General features: G+C 61.2%; 1 protein-coding gene across 1 annotated transcript; it reads right to left on the reverse strand.

Moving 5' to 3' along the window:
* Nucleotides 1-660: 660 nt before the first annotated feature.
* Nucleotides 661-25925, reverse strand: PFKL (phosphofructokinase, liver type). Its single transcript, XM_070407092.1, has 22 exons — nt 25792-25925; nt 20021-20094; nt 15004-15081; nt 14037-14226; nt 13140-13305; nt 12603-12647; nt 12252-12360; nt 11912-12007; nt 11089-11181; nt 8818-8943; nt 7843-7907; nt 7324-7387; nt 5662-5808; nt 5260-5330; nt 4503-4590; nt 3758-3910; nt 3181-3345; nt 2729-2790; nt 2419-2530; nt 1686-1785; nt 1502-1607; nt 661-1209 (listed from the first exon to the last, which is right to left on the reverse strand). Exons 1-22 carry the CDS (start codon nt 25874-25876, stop codon nt 1062-1064), a joined length of 2343 nt encoding a protein of 780 aa, XP_070263193.1. The 5' UTR covers nt 25877-25925; the 3' UTR covers nt 661-1061.
* Between the last annotated feature and the right edge of the window lie 463 nt (nt 25926-26388).

A 26388-nucleotide genomic window follows, 5' to 3' on the forward strand; every position in this document is an offset into this window, starting at 1 on the left:
ACAGTGCAGTGAGCTCAGGAGACAGGTCCCGCCAAAGTGTACCTCGGTGTCCCGTCAGCTCATCCCCCCGGAGCCAGCACCACGCTGCGGATCGAGGCTCTCGCTGCCCCGAACTGATGGATCAGCCTACAGCCTGTGGCGGTGGTGTTGAAGTTTCTGGCTGTTTTCCCCTCCCAATGGCCACCCCACCAGGGTGTCCCAGCAACCTCACTCATATCAGCCACAGCCCTGGCCGGGACCCCTGGCTCTGCTTCAGAGACCCCAGTCCAGGCTAAGTCTGGGGGACCATTCAAGGTCAGACGGGAGCCCAGGAACCAGGCTCAGAAGTCCTCATCCTGGAGGAAACCAGGCATGTCACCTTTCAGGACAGGGCTGGGGGCACACAGGTCACCCCTCGGAACAAGGCTGAGGGGTCTCAGGTCACCCCTTAGGACAGAGATGAGGGGCTCAGGACAGGGCCAGTGGAGGCTCAGGTCACCCCATCGGCAGAGGGGCCTGCTGGTCCTGGGAAGCGAGTGTGGATCCTGGGATGAGGGTGCATGTCTCCGAGACCCAGACTGGCCCTGGAGCCACAGGACAGCCCCAAGCCAACCCCTTGCCAACCACCAGCAGGCCCGACCTCCCTCCAGTCCCCGGGCCCTGCTCTGAGGAGACTGAGCGTCCACTGTTGGGTGAGTTTATTCCTACAAAAGACGGCAGGCTCTGCTCAGCCAGTGTCCAGTGCACAGGAGCAGGGTCACAGCAAGGCCCTGGGGACAGACGCCCCTTGGCACACAGACGGCGCTGGACCCCAAGGGCCGGTGAGGGCGAAGGGCCACCGTGAGGGGAGACTCAGGACCATGCAGGGGTCCAAGGAGGAAGGACAGTGCTGTCCAAGCTAGGACGTCCCGTGTCCCCCTGGAATGGAAGATGGTACCCGGGGTGCTCTGTCCTGGAGGATGGGGCCATGATCCCCCAGGGCAAGGCTGAGACGCCACAGCCTGCCCACTGCCTGCCTGCCCGCAGGCGCCAGGGGCAGCAGCCTGGCGGGGAGGGCCGGGCGTCGGGAGAGCGGGGCGGCCTCAGAAGCCCTTGTCAATGCTCAGGGTGCGCCGGGTGACGTGCTCCAGCTCCCCGGACACGTAGTCGGCCATGCTGATGCGGTAGTGTGCCAGCATCTTCAGCATCAGCCGCAGGTTCAGCCACCACTGCTCCCGGGGCATGCGGTGCCTGGGGCCGGGCGGGACCGGGGTCAGGGCACCTCCTTGGCCAGAGCCCGACCCGGGACCACACCCCCTCCTCTGGACCCTGGACCCTGCCCGGCCCCGACATGAGTGGCCCCTGGCAGTGGTGGCCCTCCGGGGCCTGCACCCAGGACGGGCTCAGCACCAGGGGCAGAGTGGGAAGCCTGTGCATTCGGACCTGACAGTCCGGCTGGCCCACCCCAACCCTCCCCTGTCCCAGCACACCAGCCCAGGGAAGTCAGGGCCCCGGGGTCCACCCTCACTTCAGAGGGACTCACTCAAAGTCAGTGTCCTTCTTGAGCTCGGTGACAGGGCTGAAGGCCACCGCCTTCTTCTTAAGGCCAATCACGCAGGCCGAGTCGGGGGCGTTGGCGAACACCCGCCCTGTGGACACAGGCATGTGCTGCAGCCACCCCCAGGGCCCGGCGGAGGCACCGTCCGCCGAGCCGCCACCCCACGTACCGTTGCGGTAGACGGCCCGAAGCTTCTCCGACATCCAGAGCATGGCCTTCACCCCCAGCTTGGTCCCGTAGTTCCGGTCGAATGGGGTTGGAGCCCCGCCCTGCAGACACAGTGGGTGAGACTACCGGCCAGCAGGGACGAGACCCAGCCAAGGCAGGCCTAGTCCCCACAAGTCCCAAAACTTGGCCCCGCTGTGACCTCAGGTGAGCTCTCACGCAATACCCACTGCCTGCTGCACCCCTGGTCCCTCTTCCACCTCAAATCTGACCTAAAAGCCACTTCGAGAGGCCAAGGCAGTGGGCTAACTAGTCACCAGATGGGATGACTCTGTGGGACTATGCATGCGGCAGCAGATAGGTCCCCGTGAGCCAGGAACCCCCAGGGGAGAGCAGCCTCGGAGTGCATACAGCCCTCGCATCAGGCTGGGAAACCCCACAGCTCCAGCTCCTTGCAGGGCCGCTAGGAGGCTGATGCAGGGTGGGGACATGGCATGGAGGTGACCACAGGGGCCCTGGCCCTTCCTAGCTAGTGGGGAGGCCTCAGCAGACAGGAGCATGGTCTCCCACCTGAAGATGATGAGCACTTTGCCGGGGGCGGGGGGGGAGGACGAAGCAGCCAATGACCTGCTCCACAAAGATGTGCACAAAGGAAGGCCTCATCCTGCTGTGTCCTGACCCCTCGCCCAGGTACAGAGGGAGGCAGGGGGCCAGGGGCCGTGCTCCCCACGCCGTACCTGCTGCAGGTGGCCCAGGACATTGGTCCTGCAGTCGAAGACGCCCTTCCCCTCGGAGGAGTAGAGGTTGTACAGGAACTCCGTGGTGTAGTGATCATGGCACTTCTCGTTTCTGGGGAGAGGAAGAAAGGGGGCCTGAGTGAAGTGGGGGCCTGCTGGGCCAGGCCACGGGCCTCTGGGAACGCTGACCCCACCCACCTCTCCAAGGCCACCTCCACCTTGTTGACCCCACGGCCAGGGTCTGGAAGCACCTGCCGAGGCTTGGGCCGACCCTCCCCCTGCCGGGGCCCAGGCCCACCCGGGGCCTCACCGCAGCACCAGGCCCCTCTGGATCTCCGTCTTCATCTTCTCCGTCATGTGCTCCACATTGGCCTACAGGCGTGAGTAACACGGTGAGCCGGGGCCGGGGCAGCAGCCAGTACTGCCCCCACTGCAGCCAGAAGGCAGGCTGTCTGGGCAGGAATATTCCAGACTGACTGACAGCTGGAGCCAACGTGACCCAGGGGTGATGGGGGGACCCGGGGGCCTGCAGGTGGCAGAGGGCACCGAGAGGTATTGGTTGGGCCATGAGGCCACAGGAGCCACAACATGGACACAGAGTGGGAGACTGCAAGAGGAAAGGGGTGCAGGGTCACAGGCCAGGCCGCCTCACAGGCAGTGAGCACCACCTGCTGAGCCGTGGCTCCTTGGCCGGGCCCAGCCTCTGCACCAGGAGGGGACCTGCTCAGCCGCGTGGAGGAAGGAGGCTGAGGCTCAGCTCACCTTTAAGTCTTGGATGTTAAAAGGGTCCTCGAAGATGTAGGCGGCGTCAGCCCCCACGGCGATGCCGGTCACGGTGGCCAGGTAGCCACAGTAGCCGCCCATAGTCTCCACGATGAACACCCGGCGTTTGGTCCCCGAGGCCGACTGCTTGATTCGGTCACAGCTCTGGGGGGGGGGGGGGTGCGCCAGAGGTGGTCAGGGTCCTCCCCAGTGGGCAGCCGGGACCCGCTATGCTGCAGAGACCAGGTCTCTCCCCAAAGCTGACTGAGGGTCACAGGAGGCCAGGGCAGCCCCACGCCCCACGTGCCCCGGGGACAACAGGAGAGCCACTGGCTTCTACTGGGTGCAGGCCAGGGACATCGCTAAGAGGTCTTCCCTGACCTGTAAGCGGGGTCACTGCTGCCGGTGTAGGTCACTGTGAACGTGTGGCCTTGGATGCCAAGGAGAATGTGATATAATAACCCTAACTCGGGACAGTTCAGCGTGTGAAAGAGAATTGTAACATTGAATAGAGAATTGAGCAAAAGGAAATAAAATACCTAGGTTACTGGGGTCAGGACCAGGAGGCCCTCCCTACCTCCATGGCGGCGTTGACGGCGGTGTCGGAGCCCAGGCTGAAGTCTGTGCCCGGCACGTTGTTGCTGATGGTGGCTGGGATGACGCACATGACGATGCACAGCTCCTCATAGGAGCCACGGGCCTCCACCAGCTGCAGCACCCCCTCGTAGGCCTGTGGGGGGCGGGGGCTCAGGACCAGAGAGGCTGGGCCGGGGCAGGGGGACGGGCCCCACCCAGGAGCTCTGCAGCCCCTTGGGCCAGGGACAGTGGGGTCCAGGGAGGACAGGAAGGAGGCCTGCAGGGCCTGCCCTGACCCTGTCCACTCCCTGCGGTCTGCAGGGGGCTTGGGCTCCTCCGGGGAAAGCAAGAGCGTCTGCCAGTCACGAGGGCTGCCAGCACCCGGGCCACACAGCAGTGCCCACTGCTCAAAATCCACCCAAGACCACCCTGGGCACGGCCACCACACAGGCCTCCTGCCCAGAGTGCCCTACCCCCACCTCAGGGGCCAGACGCGAACTGCTCCCTGTCCTTCAGCCAGAGCTGCCCTGCTCCTCCCTCCAGCCCTCCTCCCCCTGCTCCTGCTCCCCCAACCCCAGCGTCTGGGCTGCCAGCTTTCATCTGAACTGCGAAGCCTCAAGAGAAGGCAAAAACCCTCCCCAGACCAAACACCGCTTTCCTTGGACCCTGCCAAGAACCTCCCTGCACACGGGGTTCCTGGAAGGGCCACCTCAGCACCCCAGACGGCACCCCTGCGGCGGCCTCACCTCGAAGCCGCCGATGACCAGCAGGGCGTGGATGTTGTACTTGCGAATGTTCTCCACGATTTTCTCCATGTAGCTCTTGGGCAGCGTCCTGCAGTGGGAGACAGTGAGACGAACACTCAGTGTCTGCACAGACCGCCAGGCCGGACGAAAACGCACACACTGCACTGACCTGCACCTGACCTGCACCTGACCTGGTTACAGGCGCAAGCAGAGGCTCAGTGCCTGAGGCATATGGGGCATGGGGCCCACCAGTGCCCCTGCCAGGCACTTGTCAGGTGATGGAGGAGCCCCTCCCCCTGTGGCCTAAGTGAGCTCTTAGCAGACGTGGGGCCGCCCAGCAGCCTTCCCCTGCGCAGGTGACCCCAGGTGAGCCCTCAGCCAGGAAGCCCAGGCCGGAGGCTCGCAGCGGTTCTCAACCTGTGGGTCACGACCCCTTTGGCAGTCGAACGACCCTTTCACAGGGGTCGCCTAAGACCATCCTGCATATCAGATATTTACATTACGATTCATAACAGTAGCAACATTACAGTTATGAAGTAGCAACGACAATAATTTTATGGTTGGGTCACAACATGAGGAACTGTATTTAAAGGGCCAGAAGGTTGAGAACCACTGCATAGCATGCCCTGGCAGGTCACCAGCCAGAGGGGGACCTAGCCCAGGGCCCAGGGTGGGTTTCCCCTTGCAGCCCCCATTCTCCCCGCTGAGCTTCGCTGATCGCCCAGCTGCCCATGGCAGCCAGCTGCCAGCCACTCACCTCTTGGTACCCAGCATGGAGCCTCCACGCCCCAGCCAGCCGGCCACATCGTGCCAGCCCACCTCTTGCACCTGCAGGGAGGCACAAGTTCAAGGGGACAGGCCAGAGGTGCTCTCGGATTCCACCTCAGGTGACGGACCTGTGCCCAGGGGCAGCACGCCCACAGGGGAACAGAGCAGGGTCCCGGGAGCCTGGGCCAGGCAGCCGGCCTGGACCCATTCCCCCTCCCCGGGAGCTCGCCCCTCGCCCTCATCCTCGATCTCTCTTCTTCATGGGCCTGAATTGGCCAATCCCTGCGTGTCGGCATCCGGAGCCCCTGGTTTGTTTGTAAGCAAGCTGGGGGGTGGGGGGGGGGGGGTAATAATCAGCCAATGACCAGGACACCCACCACCTGGCACCTACCTGACCCTTGGCCAGGCCTTCAAAGCCGTCGTGCACCACATACACCGTGTGACCCTGGGAAATGCCGGAACGCACCGCCGAGCGCACGGCCGCGTTCATGCCAGCCGCCGGGGCCCCCACGTTCAGGATGGCCAGGGAGAACTGGGTCTTCGGAGAAGGGGACAGAGACAAGAGCGTGAACTTGGGCTGGGAGAGACGGCTGGCCACACAAAAGTCAACGAGAAGCACCAGGCCCCCCAGGAGTGACAAGGATCTGTCCTCAGGGCGCCACGAGCTGCTGATGAAGAGCAAAAAGGCTGCAGTGCAGGCCGTGCTCAGAACCTGCAGGCCTGGCCACAGGCATTAGCAGGATGTGGTCACTACGGGGCTAGCGCTCCTGTGGTGGCGGCAGGGCGGGTTCGGACCAGAGTCCACTCCTGCCCGAAGCCTCGGCTATCACCCCACACTCAGGGGTCAGCAACAGCACCTCAAAGTCCTTGGTGAGTGGTACAGAAGCAGAGAAAGGCCACATTAAGTACAAAGAAGCAGGTGACACTACTCGGGCTAATTTAACCTGATATAGCCAAAATAGTATCACCTCAACCTGGAATCGATGTAAGAAATTACTAACAGGCCCGAGCCGGTTTGGCTCAGTGGATAGAGCGTCGGCCTGAGAAATGAAAGGTCCCAGGTTCGATTCCGGTCAAGAGCACATGCTCAGGTTGTGGGCTCGATCCCCAGTGGGGGGTTTGCAGGAGGCAGCCGATCAATGATTCTCTCTCATCACTGATGTTTCTATCTCTCCCTCTTCCTTCCTCTCTGAAATCAATAAAAATATGTATTTTTAAAAAACAAAACACAATGTATTATAAAAAAAAAAAAAAAAAGAAAGGAAGAAAGAAATTACTAACGGGCTATTTCACACCCATCTCCCACCGTCCTTGGAACCCGGCCTCATGCCGAGAGCTCTGTGGCCACACGTGGCCAGGGCTTCACCAGGCAGTGCGGCTCCAGTGGCCCTGGTAGCGTCGCATTGCCCCAGAGGTGGGCACACCCAGCCAGTTCCGGGAGGGGACGTGCAGCCCCCTCTGCTGTGTGGGGCCTGGAGAGATGGACCAGGAAAGGAGATGCGGAGAGGGTGATACGCTCCCCAGGCTAGACACACTCTGCAGGGGTGCCCTCAAATCGGTGACATTAGTGACAACGGCCACAGCATTTACCAACCCCACGGCCTCTGCCGAGAGGCAGCTGCCACTCCGTGTCGGCCCCCCATGGCCGAGGCTCCCAGGGCAGCAGATCCAGGACCCCACCCTCCAACACTGTGTTAAGGGGACCCTGTCCTTGCCCCCCAGGACTTCAGAAACAAGTCCTGCTGTCATCCTGTTTGTAGTTGTCTTGAAGGGGCTCGTGAATGTCGGACCCCTTTTCTCCTGAGCTAAGTCTTCGGGCCTGACTTAATTTCTTGCAACTGTCTGGTAAGCAACTGGCCACCATAATCCCCAGGCCCGGACACTGGCTGTCTGACATCTGCTGGTCCAGCAGAGGCCGAGCCTGACCCTCCCAGCTCACAGTTCAGACCCCACACAGGAGGGAGGGGCCCAGCCCAGCTGAGCCAGCTCGGAGCTCTCTGCTCCCCATGGGCAGACCCTGAGCCCACAGGCTCTGCCACTCACACCACCTCACCTTCTCTTTGGAGATCTTCTGGTGTGCAAGCAGCTTGTAAATGTTCCAATTGTTCTCAAAGCTCCTGGAACGAAAGCCGGTCATGCACCATGAAGCCCACACCCACAGCCCGCTCCCAGCCCCCAGCCACAGCCCATGGTCATACAACTAAGCATGAAGGAGCTGGACATGGTGCAACCCACCTCCTCTCTCGTTGCCCCAAACCTGGGCCGGATGCCATCACTGGACGGTGGAAGACCCCATAAAACACCAATGCCTCTCAGCTAAGCCAGGACCCACATCCAACCTGCCAGGAGTGGGCAGCTCCGGCCCACCCCACCCCACAGCCTGCCTGCTTCCCTCCGCAGGGACCACTGAGGCCCCGTTGCTAACTGCAGACTGCTCGGCCACACACACGTGGGAGGAAGGGTCTCGGGAGATGCAGAGGCCATCTCTACAGCTCTGATGTCCCGCATGTCAGGGGCTGGCTGTGTGCAAGCTGCCAGGGGTCTGCGTGGAGCGAGCCCACACAGCCCTCACCTGCCACGGAGCTGGATGGCCTCGTCAAACCTCTTCTCATCCATGGCCTTCTGCACCTCCTTCGTCTTAAAGAAAAGGACAAGCACAGACTGAAGGAGGAGGCTGGAGCATACACAGCAGCCACTTGGCTCAGTGGGCCTGTCCCAGGCCTGCCCAGCAGCGGTCACTGCCAAGGCCAGCAATCAGGAAAGCTGGCCGAGGCCGAGCGGTCCTACCTGGCCTGGCCCATGGTCCTCCCTGACCACCCTTGCTCCTCCTCAGCCCCTGGCCCCCACCCCCCAGGGCCTTGGGAATGGAGGCTGAGGCCCATCTGGCCCCCAGGCCCATAGCCAATGTCCAGTCTGCTCAGCAGCAGAGCTGGTGGAAATCATGGCAGGAGGTTCTTTCAAGAGAAGCCTCAGAGAAGCCCAGGTGTGCCCTCTCACCCCACCCTCCCCTGGCTGCAGGGCCCCCCAAACCTGTGGAGCCAGGGCGAGATCCCCACACCCAGCCTCTCAGCCTCTCTGCGCTCACCTCCCACTCTCTCTGCCAGTGGCCCCCGCTCCATCCACATCGAATGTCCCCACACCGTCTGCCAGGATTTACCCAGTGGCTCCGGCCACCCACTCCCCCTCCCTCCCATCTTTGCCCCAAATGCCTACCCCAACCACCCAGTTTGCAAGGTGGGTCCATGGCCACTGGCTCTGGGAAGCTAAGTGACCTCAGCTTAGCTCCCCCCTCTCTCAGGGCTCGTCTCACGCTGGGGACATGCTCATTCCCCTCCCCAGGACTGCAGGCTTCAGACACCCTGAGGCCCGCTTGGGGGGGGGGGGTGGGGATGGGGCGCACACCCAGATGGCTGGGACATGTGACACATGAGGAGGCGAGGCTGGGAAGGGGCTGTGCGGGCAGCCTGCTGAAGCCCTGAGAGGCCTGGAAGGACAGGTAGCTCTGGGGGGAGGGGAGAGCCAGAAAGACCCCAGGCCGTATACTCACCACCTGCACGCACTCCATGAGGGGCAGCCGCACAGACTGGTTCCCTGACAGGCTGACCACGCAGGCCGGGGTGTCAGGTGTGCCCTCCAGCAGTGCCATCACCGCCTCCATGCCCATCTTGCTGCTCTGAGGGGGAGGAGTGGGGCTCAGGCAGGCGCAGCCCACCCTCAGAGTGCACACACACACACACACACACACACGCACATGCACACAGACACAGGCATGTGCACACATGCACACAGGCACAGGCACGTGCACACACACATGCACACACATGTACATATAGACTCGCTTGGGCCCTAACTGGTTTGGCTCAGTGGATAGAGCTTCGGCCTGCGGACTCAAGGGTCCCAGGTTCGATTCCAGTCAAGGGCATGTACCTTAGTTGCGGGCACATCCCCAGTAGGCGGCGTGCAGGAGGCAGCTGACCGATGTTTCTCTCTCATGGATGTTTCTAACTCTCTATCCCTCTCCCTCCCTCTTTGTAAAAAAAAAAAAACAAAACAAAAAACCAATAAAATAGACTGGCTTGGCCCTTCTCTGCTCTGAGGGCCACACTGAGCCAGCCCCCACACCACATACAAACCCTCAATTTTCAGAGCTTCACCACCACCACCACCACCACCACCCCCACTCCCCCTCCCCCCCCCCCCCCCACACACACTGGCCAAAGCTTCTAGAACAAATGGCGACAGAAACAGTGACTTAGTATGACCACCATTCACAACAGCCCATCCAGACACCGCTTCACGGGGTCTCACAGAGCCCTGCTAGGAGGGTGTGGCCCTGCCCCTCCAGGCTGCAGTGACGCCACTCGCCCACGGCCACTCAGCCTGGTGGGAAGGGCGAGGGTTGGAGCCAGGTTTCCAGGGCTCTTTCTACCATGACGAGGTTTCTGATGGGGCTCCTGCATGTCAGGGCTTTCCTGCGTGCATGTATATGATGAATGCGGGCTGGTGGGCTGGGCCAGCTAAACCACGTAGGGGCTGTCCTCCGTGGGGACAAATCACAAATGCAGGTCCTGGCCCAGCCAACAGGGACAGACAGGTGTGCAGGAAAGCAAGGCTAAGCTCTGCTCAGTGAGATATGACAGGCTGGTCCTGCAGACAGTGTCCAGGTCTCTGGATTTCTGCACGTCTTGGGAGCAAGTCTCCAACTGCGCGGGTTTGTTTTAGTAACAGCCACAGAAGAAAGTGCCTGTCCCCCTTAGAGCACCACACTAGCAGCTCGTTCGGGAAGACTGGGGTTCCCTGAGCTCAGGCGTCTCCCCTATAACTCGACACAGGTGTGCGTGCAGGTGTCACCCTGCAGAGCTGGGCTCAGGGACCAGTGAACAATGCCGCTGCTCTGGCTGCGAGAACAAACTGTCCTTCGCCTCTGACCCAGGCATCTCACTCGTGTCTCCCACAGGCTCCCACGAAACAGCAGCCGGCCTGCTCTCCTGCAAGCCGGGGAGGCCCCGGACCCACCCTGGCCATCTCTGCTGCCCAGGCTTGGTGGAGGGTCGGTGCCTGGCCCTTATGTCCCAGACCCCTCAGGAGACTGTCCTGAGTGTCCCCAAGGCCTCGCATAGAGTGCAGAGGTGCCTGGCCAGGTGGGCAAGGCCCTCTGAGGCCAGTGTCCCCACTGCTCTGCGGAGACTGAGGAGGCCATGGGCTGCTCAGGGCAGTAGAGCGGCCTCAGCTCTTCGAGGGTCAGAGCAGGCGATCCAGCCTCATGCCAGCACAGGGGCCCAGCCCTCGCATACAGGCTCGTTACCACCCATGGGGCTGCCCCTGGCCAGGCCCTGTCTCCATTGTCTACAAGGAGATTCCCACTTTGCAGAGGACAAGAGGGGCCCAGCAGTAATCAGAATGACAATAGCACCCCCAGGCCAGAATCCAGGCCCCCTCCTCCCCCACCCCCGCTCCCCAGCGCCTCGGTGCCCCCTGGATAGGAACTATGCTATGGGCTGGACTCGGAACCACCAGACTCGGACCCCGGAGGACCCTGCGCAGGCCTGGCCCCTGCACACTCTGCCCTCCTCCCCCAGGGATCTGCCACAGCCGTTCCCAGGAGGGCCGGGAGCTGCTGACTCATGGGGCAGGGACGGGCTGGCCAGGAGGCAAGGTCCCCACCCAGGTCTGCGTTTCCCCCTCACAGAGAAACGGAGGGGGCACACCTCGGTCTCACCCATGAGCACCGGCACAGTGAGGAGATGCTCGCACACACCACACATGCACGCCCCCTCCGCCCCCCATCACACTGGGACCAGAGCAAAGCCCCACCTACCAGGATGCGGTCGAACGCCGAGGGGGTTCCTCCCCTCTGCACGTGGCCCAGCACGGTCACACGCGTGTCGAAGCCCAGCCTCTGGACCACCAGCTGTTCATTGGGAGAGAATAAGGGGGTCCCTGGGTTCGCTGCCCACCTCCACTGTCTCACCACCCACAGACCCCAAACCCTGGTCCCTGCCCCTCCCCACCAGGCCTCAGGGATTCTGGCATGTCAGGGTCCCCAAAGAGCCAGCCCAGGGTTCATGCCCACAGATGTGTTTCTGTGTATGTGTGTTTCTATGTGTGGATGTGTTTCTGGGTACACGAGTGTGTGTTTCTCTGTATACGTTTCCATGTGAGTGTGTGGATGTTATTTCCATATACAGGGTGTATGTCTGTGTGTGTGTTTCCATGTGAGTGTCTGGATGTGTTTCTGTGTATGTGTGTTTATGTTACCCGTGTGAGTGTGTGGACATGGAGTCCCAGGCGGGCCTGGCCTGTAGGGAATATGTCTGAATGAAGGCTGCTGCTGGTCGGTGACGGTCAGGCCCAGGCGAGGGAAATAGCCTTCAGCCTTAGGAGCAGAGGTCAGTGAAAAGCAGCCAGTGGGGGGGGTGCCCAAGAGGTGTGGGGGAAACCTTGGCCTCTGGGGCCAGGGCTTCTTAGGGGGCCCAGGCACCCCACACACACACATCTGTTGTCACTGAGGAAGCCCTCCAGGAGGGGAAGGAGCCCAGCAGATGCTTGGGGACAGAAGATAAAGGGAGCCCGACCCGCTGAGCCCCACCCCTCTCCCACCCACAGGATCCAGGCCGCTTTGGGGCCCCTCCTGCACTCACGTCCTTCACATAGCGGGAGGTGATGGGCTTCCCGTTGCGGTCGATGGCGCCCTCGGCGATGATGATGATGTTCAGCCGGGACCCTCGGCTTCGGGTCTGGGTCAGAGACATCCGGGAGCTCAGCAACCTCAGACACCTGTCCCGACACCCACCCTCCCGGGGGTCCACACCGCAGGGACCACACCCCAGTGAGGAGGGGCCGACAGGGACCCTGTGGCCCTCCTGGAGGCGGGGAGAGGCAGATGGCGGGGTCCTTGCCACAGGCTTGGGAATTGGGGGGCAGCAAGGGAAGAAGGGGGATGAGGCAAATGGTACAAGTGAGCACGCCGTTCCCACTCACTTGGCCGAGCCTCTCGCACATGCAGTTCTCCCAGCCGTCCTCGGGGGGTGCCTCGGGGATGAACAGCCAGTCGGCCCCAGAGGCCAGGGCGGATACCAGGGCCAGGTACCTAGAGGAGCGGAGGGGCCACCTGCTCAGGACTGGACCCAGCAACCCGGGCCCCAGACCCGAGTCACCTGAGCCTCACCTCCTTTGTCCTCCCTGCATCCAGCCCCAGAGACAGACTCCCACCCCCCAGCGCACACCCAGTGTTAGATGAGCACCTGCCCTGTGCCGGGGCCATGGAGGCGCCACACCCTGGCTCCTGCTCCCCGTCGCCCCCGCACCCCCAGCTGGCCAGGGCCCCCTTACCCGCAATGCCGCCCCATCACCTCCAGCACAAACGTCCTCTGGTGGCTGTGGGCACCGAACAGAGCGAAAGGTCAGTGTTGAGCCTCTGGGAGCTGAGCTGCACGGCCGGCCTCACAGGCCAGCAGGACCTGCCTCCCTCAAGCCCAGGGGCCAAGCCACACTGCCAGCAGCCCAGCTCCCCTTGGGGGTGCCCGGCGACACTGGACACCAGAGCAGCAGGACCGACCACTCTCCTTATTCCCATGGTGGTCACCTATCTGAGCAAAATGTGGCCTTGGGTTCCTGACCCGCCTTCGCGCTGGTTTTCACTGACCTCTGCTCCAAGGGCTGAAGGCCATTTCCCTTGCCCGGGCCTGGCCGTCACTGGCCAGCGGCAGTCGGATGACCCCCCTTGGGATGTGCCAATCCCCAGGGCCCCTGCTGACCCTGCAGAGGGCGGCCTCGCCCCTCCCAGGAGGACAGGATCCCCAGCCTGCCCGCCTCGCTTGCCCGCCTGGCAGCCTGGCCCAGCCAGTGGGGGCTGCGGGCCTCGCTCACCTCTGGGCGGTGGTGGTGATGGCGTCAATGACCTCCATGATGCGGTGCAGGGCCGAGTCCGTGCCGATGGTCATGTCGGTGCCACAGAAGTCATTGTCGATGGAGCCCACCAGCCCGACGATGTTCAGGTGGGAGTAGGTCTGAGCCGTGCTCTCTGAGATCTTGCCTGGGGAGGAGCAGCGGAGGCCAGCTGAGGCCCGACTGGCCACGATGGGGGCCAAGAAACCCCACCTCTCACCCCCGTCCACCAGGCAGTGTGGCCCAGGAAGGTGCCCAGGCTCAGCTTCCCCTACCCAGGTCCTGCATTGGGACTCCTAAGGGGGGAGGGGCCACTGAACCCCTAAAGCTGAGTGTAGACTCATCACCCCGAGCAGGAGACCTCCAGGGCAGTCTCAGAGTGACCGCACCCCACTTCCAGGCTCCACACGAGCGGCACAGACTGAACTCCAAGCCGGCTTTCCATCTGGCAACCTTGCAGCTATGTGTCTTGGGTGTTATCAAACGCTAACTCTTACACTTCTGCAAACTATGACAACGTCCGTAACCCAAGTCCGGAATCAATTACAGACAAGACTTGTCCACACAGCGTGGGGGGAGTCAGCCTGGGGCTGCTGTCCACCCTGCCTGGGGGGCCCTGATGCTGGGCTCCAGGGGCTCCGGCTCAAACACTGACCTCACTACCAGCCACACCCAGCCGACAGCTTCTGCAGCTGCCCAGGGTCGTCTGACCTTGGGCTGGGCCAGGCCCACTCCTCTGGCCAGCAGCCAGGCAGCGTCTCCCCGACTCCCCTCGTCCTGCCTATCCCACTGCCACCAGCAGTGAGGCAGGTGCTGAGGCCTCCAAGCACCCCCCCCCCCCCCGACTCCCCTCCCAGCTGGCTCTGGCCGCTGACCCACCTTCCTTCACCAGCTCCTCCAGCAGGCTGCCCCACTCGCTGCGGAAGATGTTGGCGCCCGTGAGGCTGCCATCCCCACCTATGACACACAAGTTGGTGATGCCGCGATGGACCAGGTTGTAAGCGGCTGCCAGGCGTCCCTCCCGCGTGGTGAAGGCCTTGCAGCGGGCACTGCCGATGATGGTGCCACCCTGTGCAAAGGAGAGGGGAGCCTTGACCAACAAGGCAGCAGAAGGGACCTGTACTGGGGGGTGTGGGGGGGACGGTGGACCCTGCAGAACTGAGAGGGCGAAGTCCAGGGCCTCCTCCAGAAGCCTGGGCCGGGGTCCCCCTCCCCGGGCCTTCCTCCTGGAACATACCAGGAGGAGGAGACTATCCACCTGTCAGTCTTGGGAAGTTCAAAAAGGGTAACCAAGTGAGCAGGCCCCCTGCCCACTGCGCCCACCGACCCATTTGTGGCTCGTGATAATGACTGGCCACTTGAATAAGCCGGGTGTCACCAGCTGGCCTGGGGTAAACAGGTGACAAGGCCTACACCCCTGTCCCAGCTCTGTGGGAGGATGAGGGTCTCCCCACAGAGACATGACTCCAAAACCACCACTCCTAGGAGTCCTGGCCCAGCAAGGTGCCCGCCCCTGCCCTCAGTCAGCTGGAGGGAAACCTGGGCCTTGGTCACTGGCGGGTCAGAGTGGTGACGAAGGGGAGGCTACTCAGATGCCGCGCCAGGCCTTGTCCAGTGTCCCCTCCTCCCTGCACCCTTAGCTGGAGCTGAGAGTGAACTCTTGTAGTGGAGGCGCCCCAGGGCCATTGCCACTCCACAACCCACGGCAGCCAGACGACTTGGTGAGCCTGAGCCAGTCCCTGGGGGACGGGTACGCTTCTGTGCAGTCTCTGTGTGCGTCTGCCTCTCTGTGTCTGTGTGCACACACACGTGCTCACAGGTGGAAAGGGCTCACGGCAGGCCTTACCAGCTGGATGATGTTAGAGACGCTGAGCCAGTTGGCTGGCTTGATGTTCTCACCTCCTTCCACGAGGCCCTCGTAGCCCTGAAACCGAGGAGCACAGGCATGAGACAGGCACCCACAGCAGCCGGACAGCACCCTTGTCCACGAGCAGGGGGTTGGGAACCCGGCCAACACTCCATCCGGCAGGAAGCAGGCTCCTGGGTCCTGACCACGAGGCCCCAGGGCCTTGGATGATGAAGCTGGAGGGTGGCCAACAGTCAAGGGGAGAGGCCAGGGCACCAGGTGGGCCTCCCGGAACCTCTGCAGGACTGAGAAGCTACTTGTTACAGAGTGTGACTCACAGGGCAATGCGCTCCCGTCACAGGTGGCCCACCTGGCGAGTGCCCAGCAGCGCTCTGCCCTTCCAAGACCACCCCTCCCGGAGGAACCCGCTGTCCTGCCTCCTACGGGCATCGATTAGATGTAGAAGTGACAGCAGCGTCTGCTCTGTGTGTCTGGCTCTCACTCAACCTGGTGTCTCCGAGGCCCCGCATCGCCGTGCACAACCGTGTCTCAGCTCGCTCTGTACCCCAGGCCACTGTGTGTGCCCCAGTCATGGTCTGTCCACCGATGACGGACATGGGGAAGGTCTCCAGCTTAAGGCTATTAGAAATGAGGCTGCTAAGGACGCACACATCTCCTGCGAGAGGGCTCCTGAGAGCTGGTGCCTGAGCAGCTACCAGAGGCTCACGTGGCGCCCGCTGTGCTGACCTCACCCGCCAGCCACGCAGCCGGGCTTCTGGGTGCTCCAGCCCACAGCGCCGGCCATGCTAGTCTCCATCCTGGGGTCTGGGGTCTGCATGTGGGTCCCTGCAGTTGGTTGTGTGTTAAATTTCCCTAGTTGACCACTTACTGTTTTTCTTTTAAAAAAATGTTTTTATTGATTTTTAGAGAAAGGGGGAGAGGGACAGAGAAATAGAAACATTGATAAAAGAGAAATATCAATTGGCCGCCTCCTGCATGCCCCCTACTGGGGATCAAGCCTGCAATCCAGGCATGTGCCCTGATTGGGAATCGAACCAGTGACCTCTTGGTGCATGAGTCAAGGGCTGATGCTCAACCACTGAGCCACACCAGCCAGGCCACTTGCTCTTTTTCTATGACATAAGCCACTGATCGTCTGGACCACGTCTGTGAGAAGTGCTTGGTCAGGTGCCCTGTCCGTTTTCTGACACATGACTACTCCTTCCTTATCAGTAGGAGTTCTTTATACAGTCTGGATAGAGGACAGGTGCATTTTATAAATAGTGAAAAGACGGCACCACCATGCTGAGATGAGCAGGGCTGCCTCCTCCAGGCAGTCCTCCAGTCCCTCCGGTGAAGTGGTAGATGAGCCACTGCCCCTGCTTGGGGCTAGAGCCCAGCTTGGCTCTGGGCATCTACCTTCCCTCTGCCTCCTCCTTTTAGGCCATCCCACCTTGTTCTGTCGCCTAAGCCTATAGCGTCCTGGGCAGCAAGGCCCGGAGGCAGCCTGGGGCAAATGCTCCCACCCCTGGGGGTGGAGGTGGAGCACTACACAGGAAAGAGTGCAGGGAAGTCCCAGGTAGGAATGTTTCTTCAACTCAGGACATAACAGGTTCCCTCACCAGCCCCACAGCCCAGCCGGAGTTGGCAGGGCAGGTGCCCATTCTTCCAGGAACCAAAATTAGGAGAAGGTTCTCAGGGCCACAGGAGGAGTGAGACCCCCAGGCTGGGGACCACCAAGCTATCTTCCATGGCTTAGGCCAGACTATGTCCTTCCCTTCCTTCCCTCCCCGACCCTTTGGTCAGGAATGTGGCCACAAGGATATGAGCCAGCCCTGCCACCACCAGCCCAGCACAGAAAAACAGGAAAATGACCTGAAAAGCCACAGCAGGCACTGCCTGGAGCAAGCAGCTACAAAACAGGCAGGTCTCAGTCTGCAAAACCCAGGGTCAGGCACAGAGCCCGAGCACAGCGCCAGCCTGGCCCCTGGCCACTGCACACCAGCTCGAATCCAAGTCCCACACACACAGCTCTGCTGGAGCTGAGACAGCGGCAATTGCTCGTGGTTCCCAGGCCTCGGAATCAGGCTGGGAACGGGACTTGTACCACCAGCTTTCCTGGCTCTGCACCTTGCAGACGGCAGATCGTGGGCTTCTCAGCCTCCAAACCATGCGCCTGGGCTAAGATGGCATGAACAACAGGAACTGAGCAGGCGGCTCCGTATGGTTAGCCTGGGCTACCCTCAGCATGGCCGTCTGAGAGCAGCTGGACGTCTCCTAGGGCAGCTGGCTTCCCCCACAACATCCATTCTGAGACCTGGGAGGAGGTTTCAGGCATCTTTTGGGGTGGCCCTAGAAGCTCCAGAATGCCACTTCTGCTGAATTCAGAAGGCAGAGGACAGAGATGACAGCTTCCAGTCAAGATGGCGGCAAAGGCAAATGTGGTCCTCGCCTCCTCCCACAACCACATCAAAATTACAACCAAACGACAGAACCACCATCATTCAGAACTGCCTGAAAACCAGCTGAACAGAAGTCCTCCAATTAAGGATACAGAGAAAAAGCCACATCAAGACTGGTAGGAGGGGTGGAGACGCTGAATGCTGGTCCCACACCCAGATGTGGAGGCTGAAAATCAGGAGGGTGCCCTGGCTGGCTTGCTCAGTAGTTAGAGCAGCAGCTCAAAAGGCACCAGAACATACGGGGTTTGGGGGTGGGGGGGCCGAATTGTCCATCCAGGCCTGGACAAAGGCAGCTTTCTCCCCGACAGAGGTGCTGGCAGAAGCCATTGTTCCTTTGATGAGCCCCCTGACCACAGAGCCAGCAGACAGGCAGCATATCTGAGTCTCTATCAACCTAGTTAACATGGTTCACCCACCCCAGTGATTCCCTGTGACCTAACCCCACCCAACTTTCGGGCCCTCTGAAGTCATTTCCAGTGACTTTTCCATACAAATAGCCTGTCTTGGCTCATGCTTCAGATTTCCTAAAATCTCTCAAACAAGCAGCATTTGGCCTAGGCACACCTCTTGCTAAGTGGCCCCAGGCTAGGCACTAGCTGCAGGCAGCCTTGGTGCACAGTTGGCCTCTCCCAAGCACCTCCAAGCCCAGCACAAGGAGCGGCTGCCTGCAGATTATTTTGTAACTCAAGCTGGGGATTCCCAAGCAGGACATGGGCAGTGGCTGACCTTGGCCTGACCTCCCAGGCAGCCCCGAGCTAGCACACCCAGTGGACAGCTTCAGACCACATCAAAGCACCACCCAACCACCTCCACAAATGCAGGCTCAGCAGACAATATTGTGATAACTACATATGGTATCAGATGGGTCGCTTTACCAGGGTGGTCATTTCATAGGTTATATAAATGTCTAATCACCCTGCTCTACACCTGGAACTAATATAATATTGCATGTCAATTGTAATTGAAAAAAAAATTATTTACAAAAAAGTCTCACAGACACAACCCTCCTCTTCTAGCCTTGAACCTTCTAAAATGTCTCTCTCACCTGGCCGGCGTGGCTCAGCGGTTGAGCATCGACCTATGAAACAGAGGTCACGATTTGATTCCAGTCAGGGCACATGCCCAGGTTGTGGGCTCAGTCCCCAGTGTGGGACGTGCAGGAGGCAGCCGATCAATGATTCTCTCTCATCATTGATGTTTCTATCTCTCTATCCCTCTCCCTTCCTCTCTGAAATCAATAAAAATATTTTAAAAATAAAATGTCTCTGCACACCTCCACCCACTTAGTGTCACCGCTCCCTTCCCCACCCCCAGGGCAGGCGCCCAGGCAGCCCAGAGCTGGCTGCAGGCCAAGTGCACTGCTGGCAGCTCTCCTGTGTCAACTTTGAGCCCATGGGTCCAGTTTGGACTCCTGGGTGAATAAAAGCCATTCCCATTCACGGAGCCCTTCTCGCTGTCGGCGGTGAAAAGTGCTTTAACTCACAACACTGCATTAGCTTTGTGCCTTAACATCCCCACAAAGAATGAATTGGTACCCTCACTTAACAAAAGAAACTGAGGATCAAAGAGGTGATGGAACACACCTGTCACAGGTGGGCAACCTCAGGCAGGGCTTGGACCCACCTGTCCCTGTCTGGAGGCCACAACCCGAGGCCCCTCCCAAGAGCCTTCCCTGTCCCCCAGAAGACTCTAGACCATCATCAGGGCATGGGCCCCACCTGCCCAGCAGCTGAGACTCTGAGGAGACCTGCTTCCCAAAGACAACCTGGGGCTTTGCAGGGTCCCAGCCCCCCAGTCCTGGGCTGAGGGTCGGAGCCCTGCAGGAGGCAGGGGCCTACAAATTACTGTTCATTCATTCATTCATGCGGCCGGAGCTGGGTGTGGCCCGGCCCAACCTGGGGTCAGGGGAAGGGGCAGGGACAGCCCACAGGGGAAGAGGGAGGCATCGGGAGAGCAGAGAGGCTGGGGTTAGCTTCTGGTTGCCCAAAAAATGAAAACAAAATAACACGGCGCCTCCAGAAAACCACAAGACAATGGAGGAATTTCTCCATGTGTGCCTGTGAGCACGTCAGCCCCAAATGTGACACAGGCATTGGGGGGCGGGGGCATGAGGCAAAGGGGGCACCAACTTGGTGAGAACAAAAGAGAACAATACTCTGCCATTGTCCAAGGGGGCTGTTTGCTGTTGTTACCTGGGTGATCCACACAGCGTTTGTGTGTAAGGGGTACGGGGGTGCTGGAGGGAGGAGGGGGACCGGGCTGGAGGATGACAGGTGGCGGCTGAGCTCCCCGGCCTCACAGGAGGAGGACAGCAGCTTTACGCCCTCTATCTCCCAGGACATGGCCCACGTCACAAGCACCCAGACTGGGGGGAAGGCTCCTCACCCCACCCCAGAGCAGGGGCCGGCTCCCTGCCATTCTGCCTCCTCATCACCCTCCCCTCCCTCTAGGCCTGAGCCTCGAGTTGAACAAGTGACCACTGTGAGACAGGGAGGTGTCCCCCACCCGCCCCCCCACTCCCCGCAGTGTGGGGCCTGGACCCCGCCCGGCCTTACCTCGTAGATGAGGAAGACCTTGGCTCCCACGTAGATGCCCATTCGCGTCACGGCCCTGACAGCGGCATTCATACCTGGGAGGGAGTCGGGGGGGACATGGTCAGTGGGCATGCACGGATGTCAGGGCCCTGGAGCACCCTCTTCAGGGGGCGCCGAGCTGGAGTGGGAGGTCCAGCCCCAGGTCTCAGGGTGAACCCCAGTCATTGTAGCTGTGGAGCATTCGGAAATAAGCTGCCCAGAGTTAAGCCAGGAAACTCCCCATTGGGCCTCACGCAGCCTGAGTGTGGGCACCAGGTGTGTGCAAACACCTGTCACTTCAGGCTTCATCGAGCCCCTGCTCCGCCCAGCCTCCACTATGACCATGACCCGGGGGGCAGCTCAGGAGCAGCCTGAGCATCAGCCCCTGCCCCAGGCCCCCAAAGGTGGGCTCCGTGAAACAGGAAGGAGGCAGCGACCCTGAGGGCATAGGGTGTTGGGGGGTCGGCAGCCTCAGGCAGTGTGGCTGAGCAGGCTGGCACTCTGGCCCTCCTGCCCGCACACACACAGGGGAGCTGCCAGGCTGGGGTGGCCACCCTTCTTCCCTGTCCCCGTAGCCTCGCCCTTGTGCCTAGCAACTCCCCTGCAGATTAGGTCGCTGGAAAGAGGGACATTCATGGTGCTGGAGGAGGCAGCACGTGGGGTGCTCCGAGCCCCTTCCCTCACAACCGATTCCAAGACCCACAGAGGGCAGAGGTGTCCACCTGCGGCCCCTCCACAAGGTGCAGCCTGAACGAAGCCCTCATGGGAGGCCCCTCGAGAGGCACAGAGCACCAGGAGTGGCCCTGCGTGACGGTCCCCCTCCCATGTTTTGAGGGCATTTTGGGGAGATGCCACGCCCACCTCCCTGGTCTCCAGACAGCCAGGACTGTAGCTGCCACAGGCCTGGAGCTTGCCAGGTCAGCTACCCTGGCCAGTGGCCCCAGTGTGGGCATCCTGAGTGGGCCCAGCCCCCACACTGACCAAAACCTTCTTTACGGAGAGTCCATGCGTCAAAGACACCTGTGGCTCTGAAAAAAGAGGCAGGCAGGGACCCTATGTCTTCAGAGAGAAAGAAAGAACGACGGCCAAGACCCTGGCCGGTGTGAGTCAGTGGATAGTGTCGGCCCACAGACCGAAGGGTCTCGGGTTCAATTCCTGGTCAACGGCGGGTACCTGGATGGCAGGTTCCAACCCCTGCCCCGTCAGGGCCCACACTGGAGGCAACCAATCGATGTGTCTCTCTCACATAGATGTTTCTCCCCTCCCTCCCTTTCTTCCACTCTCTCTAAAAATTAATGGGAAAAATATTCTCAGGAGGGGATTAACAACAACAAAAAAGAATGGTCACCACCCAGGGTCCCGCCCTCTGACTCTGCGTCCAGGGCCAGATCACAGGAGACCGGTGCTTGGTCTCCCCAAGGACCTCCCTGCTCCTCCCCGCTAACCCTCCCCCCTCCGCCTTTGTTCCTGGCACCGAGCCAGAGCACATGGGCTCATCCTGTGGTCTAACCCAAGCTTTCAAAAGCCTTTTGGAGGCCTATGCAAATGCCCGTGTGGCCAGGCCCCCCAGGCCCCCCCCCCCCCGCCACCTTCCTGGTCCCTGAAGTCATGGAGGCTGGCGGTGCCCATCTGCTCGGGCATCCTGCAGGGGCACCATGGCTTCCAGGGTCCCAACACCTGTGTGGTCCACATGGTGACTCCAAGATGAGGACTCCCAACCTTTACCCTGTCACACCCATCTTCCTGGTCTCCAGGTCTCCAGCCCGGGAGGCAGGGCCCAGGGGAGCGAGCAGGAATGAGACAACATGAGGGGGCCTCACAGCACCTCAGGAGGACCCAGTGGACAGGCAGGACCCCTGCAGGCTCAGGACTCCAGGCTCCTACATCAGCAGACAGGCATGTGCACCATCCCCGTCTACAGATGAGAAGCTCGGGTCTCCGGGGGAGGGTGGGGACCTGCCAGAGCCCCAGCAGGTGGGGGCACCAACCCCTCCTGGGGCACAGTGAGCCGCCCTGTGTCCACCCACAGCAAAGGTTCCCACGGCCCCACATCCAGTGCCAGGGCTCCTGGCGTGGGGCACCCAGACGCCAAGGCAGGCAGACCACAGAGACCACACTCGCAGCTTCCACACTGGGGTGAAGTCAGAGAACCCCAATTCTGAAGGAACTGTAAATGTCTCATGTGCCCCAAATGCATGGAACTAGGATAGCAGAGGCTGAAGTTGGGGGCAGGAGCCAGGGGCACCCCCCTGCCCAGACAGCTGGGGTGCCCCAGGAACCTGGATCAGAAGTTGCAGCTGAGGTCGGGGGGGTTCGAGGGCTGCAGGCTCCCCTGGCCCCCTGCCTTCTCGGGTGGGGTGGTGGGCACTGAGGAAGATGAGACAGCAGTAAAGCTTCCTGCCCTCGCCCCCAACCCCACCCCAGGGGGCCCTGAGCTGGCAGCAGGTGGTTCACTCTAGGCTATCTGCCTCTCCCAGCCACCTCGCTGGTGAGGCCACTGTGTGCCCATTGCAGGCTCAAGGTCCAAGCCCCACCTCTGGCAGGCAGGAGGGGGCCAGCAGCCGGAACAGGGTGAGGAGAGCGGGTGGGGGGGAGTCAGTGGCCAGGGACTCAACCCACCGTACAACCCAGATGTCTTCCCAGTCGCCCACCCCTGACGTGGCCAGCAGCTGGACAGGCCAGCCTGGGGCCAACGCCATCTCACAGGCCAGCCTAGTAGACACAAAGGAGCCCAGCGTTAGGGTGAAAACCAGACAATGTTAAATGAAAACTCGCGACTGTCAGCCCAGAACCGGATGCCATGGAGACGGCAGCCCGAGGGCATGAATTATCCGGTACACCTCACTGTACATAGCCTTCTTAAAAGGCATTTAAAATGATCCTTTAATCTGCTTTTTGTCCTCAAAATAAACCCTGGGCCAATGAGAAGAGTGGGCAGGGGAGTAGCTGGGTGTACCGGCTGAAGGGGCATGCGACCCACACCCCACGCCCCACGCCCCTCCGAGAGGGCCAGGGAGGTGCATCCCATGACTTCCTGTTGGAGGAAGTCCACGATGTAACCAGAGTGACTTGGTCCCAGTCAGCTCTCAGCGTACAAAGAGTTCGATCATGAGACGCTGCCGGGCTCAGCAGGACACTACAGGGGACAGGTGACATGCAGACACAGAGCTTGGCTGGGACATACGAGATGAGAGGGGACTCGGGGAGCGAAATTTTCACCTGCAAGTATAGGACATCAATATCCTACTGGTCACCAGAAAGAGGCAGGTCCTGACTGTTCTTTGGGGGCTGGGAGGGGGTGCCCCACAGCGGGCGACCGAGGGGTGGAAGGGTGGACAAGCCGGGCTATTTTACAAGTCTCTAGTTCCTTCTGCAAAGTCCTCTGACATCTTTGAACAACTCACACTTCCTGTGGTCAAAAGGAGGGAGAGGCCCCCGAGCGGGCAGAGGACGCCATTTCCAGGCTGACTGGAAGGAACCTGCCAGGTGGCCTGTCTTGCCTCCTCCTCCCTGTTTACAAAAGGGGAAACCGAGGCCCAAGGGAAGTGCTTGGGCCGGGCCACAGGGCTGGTCAACGTCGGCTCAACCAGGACCCAGCTCTGGCCCTTCGCTCCGTGAGGTTGGCTGGTTTGTACACATTCCGACCAATGCAGACTGTAGCACCTGGGAGGTAAGTTTCATCCACCCCAGCTGCTGTGAGCCCAGCGCCCACGAGGGAGGCCACACAGAGGACAAAGGAGGACAGACCGAGAGGGCGTACACGGGACCCAGGAAGGCAGACACCGTCCTCCCGGGATTTGCAGAGCCCGAAACTGGGGGCGTCTGGGCAGTCCTCCTCCGTGCAGCTCCAACCAGAAACCATGGCTACCACCTGCAAGTTGGAGAGAGCACACAGGAGAGGCGTGGAGGCTGCCAGGGCTCTGGGGGAGAGGCGACATTTGCGGAGAAAAGCACGAGGCCAGCCAGCAGGTGCACCGATGGCCACACTCCAGCCGTGTCCAGGAAGCGCTGCCCGTTCTGTGTGAGGCACCAGGGCCACAACTAAGACTTTACACTCCGATCTAAATGCAGGTCATTTATCCTGCCAACCCCCTTGGGTGCTGTTGTCTCCACTGCGCAGACAGGAGCCTGGGGTGGAGACCGCTCAGCCTGCAAGAGCCATGGGAGTTGGGGGCCTCCCGGGCCCCTGTGCCTGTCTGGCGAGGTGGGTCCTGCCCTCTCAGGGTGTGTCCTTTCTTGTAGTCTAATCTCACAGGATGAAGCTTCCCCAAGGCCACCCTCCAAGCCAACTCACCCCAGCCTGGCCTCACTCGTCAGGCTCTAGGGAGGAACTGGCAGCAAGTGCTCTGACCATGAGGGGCCGTGCACGTGCAGAAGGGCACGCTGAGTGCCAACCAGGCCAGGCCCTGAGGGTTCAACCTGAACCTGCAGGAGGGCCCCTTACAGGCAGGAACACAGACAGAGGCCAATTCGTTCTGCCTTCCCTGACCTGTGAACGCCTCTTCCCCATTCTGAGTGGGGAATGGGGAGTCGGGGGCCTGAGGAAGGGATGGAGGTGTGTGTCTGCACTCGAATCTGGAGGGAGACAGGTCAAGCCCACTGTGCAGCTTGAGGGTGCTGGCTCTATCCCTTTCAGTCCTGCTCCTGGTCTACTTAAGGCCTCTCCTGAAGTTCAGGCTGTATTCCCGGCTGTGGTGGCTCAATGGATTGAGCATCGTCCCATGGACCAAGAGGTCCCAGGTACGATTCCCAGCCAGGGCACATGCCCGGGTTTCGGGCTTCATCCCCAGTAGGGGGTGTGCAGGAGGGAGCCAGTCAATGATTCTCTCTCATCATTGATGTTTCTATTCCTCTCTCCCTTCCTCTCTAAAATCAATAAAAATATATATTTTTTAAAGTTCAGGGTGCAGCCACATGGCCCAGCACAACAGGTGCCAAACTGGCCATCCCAGGTCAGAGGCGCTGAAAAGCAGTAGTCAGGACAAGACCTGGCTGGCAGGAGGGGGGCTGCTGGGATAGACACCCCCCCCCCCCCCCGCCCCCCAAGGCAGGGCACCAGCTCAGCTCTGCCAGGCCACCACCTTGGGCTTCCCCTGTTCAGGGGGTGAGAACAAGTCTGAGCTAAAGGAAACTCCCTAAGCCCCAGACAGCGCACCTCCCCATGGTACCCTCTTCCTCACTAGGCCTCAAAAGGAGAGTGGGGAGCTGTTCTGGGTAGGATGCCACCCCACGCCTGCCAGCCCGGATGGATGGATGGGGAGTGGGTGGGCGGGCGTTAGAGCCGCCCTGGAGGCCTTGGTTGGGGGAATGGAAATGTCCCCAGGTTGCGGTTCAGGAACCAGGAAGAGCCCGGCTCTCAAGGTACGCGGGCACCTGCACAGCTCAGCACGGCCTTCAGGGAAACAGGTCTGGAAGGCGCCACCGGGAAGGGGCACGGGGTCTCCAGGTCGGCAGGAGGGGCGACTGCGGCCAGTCCTGCGCCGGCCCCGCGCACCGTGTCCCCAGGCCACGCCGGCGCACGGACACACCTCCGGCAGGCGCGCAAGGAGGGGGCGGAGCGCGGAAGCCGTGGCGCGCGGCACGTACGCGGGCGACCGGGCGCGCCGGGGAGGCTGGGGGACCGGAGGCCCCGAGCGGACAGGGGCAGCCCCTGACCCCAGGTCCCGGGAAGGGTGGCGGGTGCGCGCGGAGGGGCCCGGGGATAGGGGACGCCCCCGCCCGCCGCCCAGCGCCAGGTTCCGCTCCCCGCCTACCTTGCGCGTCGCCGCCGCTGGTCAGCACCCCGATGGCCTTTCCGGCCCCGCACATCCGCAGCTTCTCCAGGTCCACGGTGGCCATGGCGGCGCCGAGACTGATGGCTCGCTCTCCGCCCTCACGGCTCGCTCTGCCCGGCCCCGCCTCCGCCCCATCCTGGCCCCGCCCCCGTGTGAGGTCACCGCTGCCCGCGCCGGTGGAGCGGCCGAGGAAGGCGTCCAGCGCCCCCGCTCGGAATGCGTACGCAGCTGTCCCCAGGGTGCACGCCGGGCACCTGAACCCCCAACAACACACTAGCCAGAGCCCCGCTAGTGGGGATCTGCAACCTTGGAGAACCGTGGTCCTCAACCGGTTCCACCTCACCAAGGAGTCCGTGTATTGAAGGTCTAGTCCATAACCATCCAGGTGCCGTTAAACCCAAGCCCGCCCTAGAGCTTGCCAAGGCGTTAGAAACAGCCTGACCGTAGCATAGCCAGACATACACACATTTGTTCTCTTTTTACATATGTTCTCCCTTCTCTCTAGATACAGGGCGGGGCAAAAGTAGGTTTGCAGTTGTTCCTATGGAAAATAATACAATAATTAATAAAACATTA

The sequence above is a fragment of the Myotis yumanensis genome, unplaced genomic scaffold, assembly GCF_028538775.1.
Source record: "Myotis yumanensis isolate MYYU_CA2020_CCGP unplaced genomic scaffold, mMyoYum1.0.hap1 SCAF_2, whole genome shotgun sequence".
NCBI classification, from domain to species: Eukaryota; Metazoa; Chordata; class Mammalia; order Chiroptera; family Vespertilionidae; genus Myotis; species Myotis yumanensis.

What these genes read in the sequence shown, in the direction of transcription:
- PFKL (XM_070407092.1), bottom strand. Translation starts at nt 25,876, where the DNA reads ATGGCCACCGTGGACCTGGAGAAGCTGCGGATGTGCGGGGCCGGAAAG. An exon ending in TGTGCGAGAGGCTCGGCCAA is followed by an intron (nt 12,008 to 12,251) that starts GTGAGTGGGAAC and finishes TCTCTGACCCAG; the next exon opens with ACCCGAAGCCGAGGGTCCCG. An exon ending in CCTCCCGCTATGTGAAGGAC is followed by an intron (nt 11,182 to 11,911) that starts GTGAGTGCAGGA and finishes CCCAATGAACAG; the next exon opens with CTGGTGGTCCAGAGGCTGGG.